At 38.3% G+C, this 9,568-nt stretch overlaps 2 protein-coding genes across 2 annotated transcripts; one reads left to right on the top strand and one right to left on the bottom strand.

Annotated features, from left to right (window-relative positions):
- The first annotated feature begins 43 nt into the window (after nt 1-43).
- LOC118277559 (gastrulation defective protein 1 homolog) lies at nt 44-4,279 on the top strand. Its single transcript, XM_035596424.2, has 4 exons — nt 44-794; nt 1,517-1,628; nt 2,057-2,252; nt 2,564-4,279. The coding sequence occupies exons 1-4, from the start codon at nt 234-236 to the stop codon at nt 3,690-3,692; spliced, it is 1,998 nt and encodes a 665-aa protein (XP_035452317.2). The 5' UTR covers nt 44-233; the 3' UTR covers nt 3,693-4,279.
- Nucleotides 4,280-4,983: 704 nt separating this feature from the next.
- On the bottom strand, nt 4,984-9,372 carry LOC118277565 (39S ribosomal protein L39, mitochondrial). The gene is made up of 8 exons (XM_035596429.2): nt 9,204-9,372; nt 8,941-9,120; nt 8,245-8,345; nt 7,740-7,881; nt 6,958-7,176; nt 6,239-6,352; nt 5,620-5,735; nt 4,984-5,137 (listed from the first exon to the last, which is right to left on the bottom strand). The coding sequence occupies exons 1-8, from the start codon at nt 9,274-9,276 to the stop codon at nt 5,066-5,068; spliced, it is 1,017 nt and encodes a 338-aa protein (XP_035452322.2). The 5' UTR covers nt 9,277-9,372; the 3' UTR covers nt 4,984-5,065.
- Nucleotides 9,373-9,568: the final 196 nt, after the last annotated feature.

Raw genomic sequence — 9,568 nt, 5'->3', positions numbered from 1 at the left:
GCAACATTTGACGTTTTTCTGATCCCGTCAATAGTTTTTGACAGTTTTGACATTTGCCATTACAAAACAAATCGGCAGATTGAGAGATTCAGAGCAAAAAACTTAGCTGTAATATTTTTATTTATTACTTATAGTGCAGTGAATTAATTTTGATAGATATTATCTACAGATAATACACATGACATAAAACGTACCACATTGGGAGCATTATCTTCTAATCAAGACAAGCAAAAATGCACAAGAAACCCATATCTTTTGGTAAAATTAGCCTTAAGGCCACTAAAACAGAAGAAAATAAGGACAAAAATGAGGCCAACACATCAGGTTTCGGTACCTTCGGCCGTACACCTATCCAGGAACACAAAGAAATCGAAGAGATAGCTGAAGACTTGGAAAATCAACATGTGCAGCAAGTCATGGGAATAAAAAACTTTGGTAAAAAAGCTAAGAACTTTGATCTCGTCGAATTAGTGGAGCAGGCAAAGGTAAACGCTCAGGAGGCCAATAAAAAGAGGTTGGAGGCTGAAGCTGCTAAACCTAAGGAACCAGAGACAAAAAAAGATGAACAGAGTGATGATGAGCTGATAGGGCCGCCATTACCTCCAGGTATGTCACAAACTGCTGATGAAGATGAAGATGATGATCTCATAGGTCCACCAATACCACCAGATCTGATGAACAAGGATGACAAGAAGAAGGGTAAGCGTGATGGTGATGAAGACAGCTACGATGAGCTGAGTGGGTCTGATGATGAGGACTTGCCTTTGGAGAAGAGGATACCTAATAGTCATGAGGTGAGACAATTTGTATAACTTACAAGTCTATTTGCTTCTGCATATTGTTATCTCTTTGCATGTCACCTTCATTGTGTTGATTGTAAAAAGTGTGAGCCGGCTCAACAACACAAGCATGGTGTTTTCTCACATGAGTGAGGTTACCGGAGGCCCAATTATCCCCAACCCCAATGTTCCCAATCCCCAATTCCCCAAGAATTCATAAATTCCTAACCCCCATAAAGCCAGCAATGCACTTGTAACACCAACGGTGTTTCCAGTGCCTATGTATCGACAGTGGCAATTGCTTACCATTACGTGGTATGACTGCTCGTTTACCGGCTTATATCATAAAATAAAAAACAAATGTCTATACACTTTTTAATAACTTTCATTTATTAAAGTATATCGTAACTTTTAAAAAACTACCTAGTAGTTTTTGACTTTATCACTTTTGTACATAGAGACAGACACAAAAGAATACTTTTTTATAATATGTAAGACTAGCTACTTCCGCGCGGTTTCACCCGCTCTGCTCGGCTCCTATTAGTCATAGCGTGATGTTTAATAGCCTATAGCCATCCACGATAAATGCACTATCCAACACAAAAAGAATTATTCAAATCGGACCGGTTCTGAAGATTAGTGCGTTCAAACAAACAAACAAACTCTTCAGCTTTATAATATTAGTATAGATATAAAATACAATTTCAAAGCAATCTAATACTAAAATCTGTTTCCAGGTGGAAATGCTACATGGCACCAAAGCAGTTGTGGCGCTGGCTGCAGACCCTTCAGGAGCTAGGCTGGCGACTGGATCCATAGACTATGATGTCTCCTTCTGGGATTTTGCTGGTAATGTCTTAAAATAACCTTTTATGTATAACTGGTAATCTAAAATAGAATAGATTCTTCTCTCTAGCCAGCCGTCATCATACCTTTGAATGGCTAAAGAAGAAAGGTAGGGTCCATGTTTTCAATGTAACACCCAATTTTCACCAGTTATATTGTGACTCTTAACTAATAGAGGGTGACACTTTGCCATCAAACAGGCTCACCCTATGTCAAATTCCATACTTTTTTTCTTTCCTTTTTCATCAGCTGAGAATATAAAAAAACCCCATATTACTCTGTCCAACCCGGGAATCGAACCCAAGATCCCATCACTCTTAGACACACATGCAGTTCTCTCACTCGTCATAAGACATATTCGTAACCACTCAGAAATCAATAATATTAGTTATCACTTTAATAAAACATCCTAATCCATTCTTCATTTCCAGGTATGGACTCAGGAATGCGATCATTCCGCACCCTACAGCCATGTGAGAACCACCCCATCAAGGCTCTACAGTACTCCAACACGGGAGACTCCATACTGGTGGTCAGTGGCGCTGCTCAGGCCAAGGTGCTGGACAGAGACGGCTTTGAGGTGCTCGAGTGTGTGAAAGGAGATCAGTATATTACTGATATGGCTAAGTAAGTAACATGTTTACTGTTAAATTAAAATTGTGTTTGGCTTATTCATGGAATTATTTATGTAACTCGTGACTCGTATAGTTTCGAGGTACGCCAGGGCCCATTGTCATGGCATTGCACGATAAACGATGCGGTGAGCGTCGCGCTGTCAAGTGATCCTAAAAAGTTCTGGGATATTTCAATTAAATATGTAGTTATATGGATAACATCACTAAAACATTAAAGTTATAAGTTGATTCTCAATTGATACTGTTAGTTACATAATTTCTATGTTACAAGCTTGTGTCTCACCAATCCCTTTTTCTTTTCAGAACAAAAGGCCATACAGCAGCTCTAAACAGTGGTTGCTGGCATCCGCACATACGCGAGGAGTTCATGACATGTTCCCAAGACGGTACACTACGACTCTGGCTGACTGAGAACCCCAAACAGCACAAAGCCGTCATAAAACCCAGACAGCAAGGAGGTTTGAAAACCAATCCAACCGCTTGCACATTCTCCAGAGATGGAAACACAGTCGCTTGTGCTTGCTACGACGGTTCCATTCAAATGTGGGACCATAGGAAGAACTTCGTCAATACCACAGCCTGTGTCAGAGACTGCCATCAAAAACAGTCAGAAATATCCAGTATATCATACTCTTATCTCGGTTCCTACCTAGCCAGCAGAGGCAATGACGATACCCTCAAAATCTGGGACCTTAGAAACTTCAGAAAACCTGTAAACGTTTTTGGAGACCTATTTTCGCGGTATGAGCAAACTGACTGCGCCTTCAGTCCTGATGATAGTCTGGTGTTCACTGGAGAGTCTCTGAAGAAGGGTCAGGATATAGGAAGACTAATATTCTACAATACAAAGACGTTTGAACAAGTTTCCCACATAGATGTGACAAAAAGTCATGTTATAAAAGCCATTTGGCACGCGAAATTGAACCAGATTTTCGTTGGATGCGGTAATGGAGTTGTTAAGTGCTACTTTGACCAGAAAAGGAGCTTGCGAGGTGCGAAGCTCTGCATAGTGAAGACGCATAGAAAGAAGCATTCGGTTGAAGTTGTGAGCGCTCAGCAGATTATCACTCCTCACGCCTTACCGTTGTTCAGACAAGAGAAATTAAGAACTAGCAAGAAGAAAATGGAAAAAGATAGATTGGACCCAGTCAAATCCCATCGGCCTGATCTACCCATCACATCAGGTCAAGGTGGTAGAGTAGCGGCGTCAGGCAGCACCCTAAGCTCCTTCGTCATCAGGAACCTGGGTCTAAGCAAGAGGGTCGATGATGAACAGGATCCAAGAGAGGCTATCTTGAAATATGCGAAGGAAGCTGAAGAGAATCCGTTCTGGGTGGCTCCAGCGTATAAGAAAACCCAACCGCAGCCTATATTCCAGGCTGGAAATGAGGAGGAGGGGCCTTCTGACCCGAAGAAGCCAAAAACATCGTAGGTTGAAGGATTTGAGACTTTATTTGGAAGTGATTAAAGTCGATAGTTTGATAATGATAAATTTTTTGCCCATACTTGTGAAGGCATTTCTCTAGTACAATTGTTACTTATTCATAAATTCCACCCACCTACATTGCCATGATTTTCCTCATAGATACTTCATAAATCCTTACGCAACTTCACAAAAATGCAAAGTGCTCGCAAAAAACTACTTTTCAAAAAGACAAAGTCAAAGCATTTATTTTAGTTAATCCTAAACTAGACACTTTTGAGGCGTCAAATTGGATTGTCCATCAGTCTGTCTGTCTGTGAAGCTAGGTGCTCGTTCCAAAGTGTAGCTTCGAATAGAGAAGAAAAAGCAAGAAACTCCAGTACATAATTATTTAAATATACAAAACATACTATACTTATCTTTAACATAAGTATCTATTTTCTGTAGAAAACTTAATGATATTTTAAATATTACTAGACAAATCCTTTTCAAATGAAGAAAGACGTAGGTAATGTAATTCATTGTACATTGTACCAATTATGTTGAATTTAATGTGTACATAATATTTATGTAAGAAATAAAATGATTGATTCTAATTTTCATTGTATTATTTATACATACCATACGGGAAAACCTCCTATAACTTAATTTAAACACATATTTGTTTATAATCTTGGCTGATAATATTCGAAAAATGAGAGAAATAGGCCCAGTATAACATTATAGTTCTTCTGTAGGCAAGGAACATGGAGCTGTTCATAAAGAACTTATTGAAATATATTTAATTGTATTATGCTTCTGTAGACTAGTGATTGAAATTTCCTTTAACGGCGCATTCCAATAACCTACCTATCGGTAGATTTGCCTACCAGAGGTAGAATTTTGACACATTTTGTATGGAGCTTATGTCAAAATTCTACCGTAAGTGATATGTATGAGTGATCTCAATACGGTATACAAAAATATTAAGCAGCAAAGTGCATTAAGCTATTACTTCTGTGCTGGTGGTATATAGATAATACAGGCAGAGACATCCCTAGCCGCCCTAATGCCCCAGCCGTTGATCCAGAGCGGACTAACTAGTGACTTTACAGGTGCTCTGGGTCAAAAAGCAGAAGTAGGAACGGGATGGTTTTTAGTCAGTAAGAGTGATACTCCCTCCCAAAGAGTATAATAAGTATAAAGGAAATCTCTCCCCTGAGACCCACCTTCTCTGCGGGAGAAGTAATTGGATAATTTTCCCACAAAAACATGTCCCATAGACAAGGCAAAATAACCTTGTAAAATAAAAACCACAATGTAATATTTTAAAGTTTTATTACCTTACATATAGCTATGTGACTACTTATATAACATTAGGGACTATTATAACACTACCGGGCTCAGCCTTTCATTGCTATTTGTTCTTTTTCTTCAGACTCCACGGGCTTCGGGATCGGGGATTTTACGGGATTCTGGAAATAATTTATACAATGTGAAATCTTTAAATACAACAATGCGATCTATAATTTGAAACAAGTAAATATATTAAATAATTATATAATTATACTATAACTTTAGTGAGACATAGTAAATTAATTAGTATGTTTTTCGGTTTACTCATAAATTTTATTAGACGAGGAACTCGACTAGTTTCAAGCCATGCTAGAGGTTCATATTCATGAGCAAACGACGCTGCTACGCTAATGCGCTGCTAGTGTAACACCGCGACAATCGAATCGTCAAACAGTTACGTGAGCAAGCCGATAACATAATAATTAATTTAGTTTCAGTAATGGACGTATAGACATAGTTTTATTGTTTAACTTATCTATGTCACCCAATATTAGGCTATCATTGCAACTCATTACAACACCTATATAGACTAGAGACTATATAGAGCTATAGCAACACCAAAAGAGTTACTAAAACTCAACTTTGCAAACATATAACTTACCAATTTCTTAGCTCTCTGCGCGAGTATTGAGAAGGTGAAGTGGTTCATCATGACGCCGGTAGGTAGCGCCACGCCCTGGAACCTGTACAGCTGCTTCACGTCGCCCTCTGTTGACCCTGGAAGTTGTATAGCATGATAAAATACAAGAAACATGTATAGTTGGGTCTTTAATCACAGTCAGTACAGTCACATTTAGTACAATTTGTAATAAATTTTCTTAACAACTAAAAATCACGGTTTACTCTCGTAAATTAATGGAGAAAAGCTCTAATAGTTAGCGTACAGTAGGCTGCGTGACGTCGCCGCGTCTGCGCACGCTGCTCATGATGAAGAGCCCTCTGTGACTCGAAACTAGTTGAGCTTTTCTCCATTAATTTTCGATTACTTTAAACGTAAAGCAAACTCGTACTAAGGGTACTGATAGAAAATACACACGTATTGATGTCTTTTTTTTTTGAGGTGGGAAAATCATCCAATGACTTCTCTCGCCTTGCGCGAGGTGAGTCCAGACTCTTACTGACTAAAAACCACCCTGTTCCTACTCCTGATTTTCGAACCGGAGCCCCGGTAAACCCGCTAGGTAGTCCGCAGCTCCGGATCAGACGTAATGATGTCTTACCATTCAATTTGTGTACAGATGCTATGGTGAGTCGTCCGATTTGTCCAGTCGTGCTGATCATGGGCCCCCTCGATATATCTACGTGTTTACCCACTTTGTACAACGTCACTTTGCCTGTAAACGAAAATATTATTGCATTAAGAATAATCTTCTCGTTCCGCTTTCTATAAGGCCGTGGTATCAATACATTTGTCTCAAACAGTGGCTCTCTTACGCTATATTGTCATCATTATTAGCCGGTAAGAGCTATAGGTCTCCTCTAAATAAAAAGGGGTATGTCATAATTTTCACGCATGGGAGGCGAGCAAAGAGATCATAATTTAAAAGTGTCGGAGAGCCATGTTTCGGCACAAATCGGTCGGCTCGAACGGACTGAAAACACGGCCTCACAGAAAACCGACGTAAAACAACGCTTGCGTTTTGTTTCGTTGTGTGAGTGAGGTTACTTACCAGAAGCCCAATTACCCCCGCCTTCCCCATCCCAATCCTGGATTCCTCAAGAACCCTTAAATTCCTAACCACCAAATGACCGGCAACGCAAGAACGCCTCTGGTTTTTTGGGCAACAGCGATTGCTTACCATCATGTAAATTGTCTGCTCGTTTACCAGTTTATATCATAAAAAAATTATCAAACAGTGTAGCTGGCTTTTACGACAACCACGAGAATATCAAGGGGCAAATACCCATATTGTACACTACCAATAATAATTTAACTCACCATTCTGCCTCGCAATGCTAGGAATCTGCCTCGTCTTGTGCTCGTTCTCCACAAACATCTCCAGAGCCAACTCCTCGCCCACCTCGAGCCTCTCGAGCGGTTCGTTCAGCCTCGTCAGCTTGATGTACTCCGCCGCCAAGGTGATCAACTCCTGCTGCGTCGGCTTCCAGTCGCTCAGGGTTGGCAGGTCCACGTCGTATATGAAGGAACCGCTGCGGACTGGAATAGGGTATGAACATTAAAAAGTCTATTTAGTCTGTCAGTAAGATAATGAAAAAAATATTAGACACGTATTTTTTTTTTGTTTTGTCATATAAGATAACAATACTTAGATAAAACGAATCTAAGTTTAGGAGTAGGAAGAAATATGTGCGTCATTTCTATGTATAAAATGTACCTAGAATGACGTCACGCGATATTACAAATACATAATTCAAATCGATATATCTTCGAATGCATTTGTTTCCGTCAGAAAAACAAATTCAGGCATTAATGTAAAAATTAGTCATCTACCCTGTAGGTTGTGTTAAAGGTATGGTTTGGTTAATGAATTAGTTGGCATATTAATAAAATCTATTGTATAAAGACATTAACTCGAAACAACAGTTTGTTTACATAAGTATATAGAGAAAAGCTCTACTAGTTTCGAGTCAGACTCTTTATCCCGAGCAGTATGCACAGACGCGGCTACGTCGCGCAACTAGTAGAGGTTTTCTTAGAATATTTTCGTGAGTAAACCATAGTTTTCATTTAATTTAATATGTCCTACAATATTATCTTACTGTCAGGTCCAGGAAAGCTGTGCAGTTTGACAGGCACTGTGTCTTTGAACGCGATGGTCGCGCACGCGCCCAGCATGAAGGAGCAAGTCCGCCAGAACGCCTTGTTCACCTGCTGCGGCTCTGATACTGTGAAGTTTTGGAGCTGACGGGAAATTAGGGAAGAGTAAGTGAAATTATTGTGATTAATTTTACTTTTATAAAATGCAGTAGTATCTATTCTAGTTGGTTTTATGTGTATATTTGTGGGCATATTTCTATCAAATAGTTGATTTCTTGAACTTAGGCCCTGGCAGGATAGATTAATATCTAAAACTATATATGCAGCAAACTAATACAAAAAAATATCAATACATATAACTTATCTTTGAAATTGTAAACATAATAGCTTTGTTTCTATTACCATATGAATTAATAAACAATCAGTTAATGACAAAATAAGAATCCTAAAAAAACATTTAATATTACTTTAAGGATCACTATTGCAAAATCAACATTAAGTACTTACCTCTAAAGTGCAGTTTTCTGTGAGTGGTCTGTGCATGTCCCAGTAGACGGAGCCATCAAGAAGTGCTAGAGCACTGGACTCTACATGCCAGTCACTTAAATCTGGAAATCAATTAAAAACATAAAGTAATGTCTGCGGAGATCTACAGTTTCTGCTTACCCTGATTGAATGAAAGGGTGAGTTCATACAATTGTCTAAATAGGGATTGAAAGAGGTCTTAAATTAAATTAATGGGAATTTTATAGAAAAGAGAAGGAGAAAATGCAGGCTTTTCTACTTTTCTTATAATAAAATGTTCTGTAATAATGTGATGTCTGAGACTGTGCCTAATATTGGCAAAAGGACTGGTCAGTGAGTATCTTTAAACCTTATGCAATATGAGGACAACCAATTCTATTTTATTTTTGTTTTTATAAACACTACCACTTGGATTTTCTCCTGTGTAGTGGGTGCGTTTACAAACATACAAGTTCACATACACATCACACCCAGAACCGAAACAACAATTTGTAAATCACACAAAGAGTTATATACGATGCGCGGCAACCAATTGCCAAGCCACCACGCCAACTGTACAGTCTTCATTGGAAGTCATAATATAGCAGAAGAAAAGTGTTACATTATTATCTTCATGTAGAATACTCGTCTGTACATTATTTTGTTAGACCATTTACAAAGAATTCAATCAGAACTTACGTCTGGCACAATCGTAAGGCGTCGAGATTCCCTTGTTCATTATTAAAGTGCAACTATTTGGTACGCCTTTGTACTGAACCTCAATTTTCTCAATTCTACCGACATTTTCCAATTGACGCTTCTTCTCTAATGTAAAAAGGTGGTAACGGCGATCTATAGCTTCCTGACTACTTAGGAATCCTAAAAATATACAAAATAAGTAATGTTTATTCGGTTTTCAAAAGATAAAAATTATGAAGAGTACTGTATTAATTATTACTTACTCGTCAATGGTAAAGCTTTTGTACAGCTATTTTGCGTCACTTTTGTTGATAAACACAAAATTTGACGCCTCATTTTGAAAATAAATGCAATATTTTGTAACAATAAATTCGAGAAGAATTTTTAGGTTATATACAGGTGATCATGACATGAGTTTGACAGTTGCGTTCCAGATACATATTTTTGACAAATTGAGCTTGGCCACACTCAGACTACTTTTTTAATACAGCCTGTTCACAATCACACCTTATTTAAAAAAAAATATGTAAATAGTGAATAAATTATTTTTTTCGAACTGCAATGCACAAAATACTTTGTAATTTTGTACACAGAATTAATTTAGTTTTACTCTTTACAGGTTCCGATC

The sequence above is a fragment of the Spodoptera frugiperda genome, chromosome 10 (genome assembly GCF_023101765.2).
Source record: "Spodoptera frugiperda isolate SF20-4 chromosome 10, AGI-APGP_CSIRO_Sfru_2.0, whole genome shotgun sequence".
Taxonomy (NCBI): Eukaryota; Metazoa; Arthropoda; class Insecta; order Lepidoptera; family Noctuidae; genus Spodoptera; species Spodoptera frugiperda.
The sequence above is the reverse complement of the archived record's forward strand: the minus strand, read 5'-3'. Positions and strand labels throughout refer to the sequence as shown.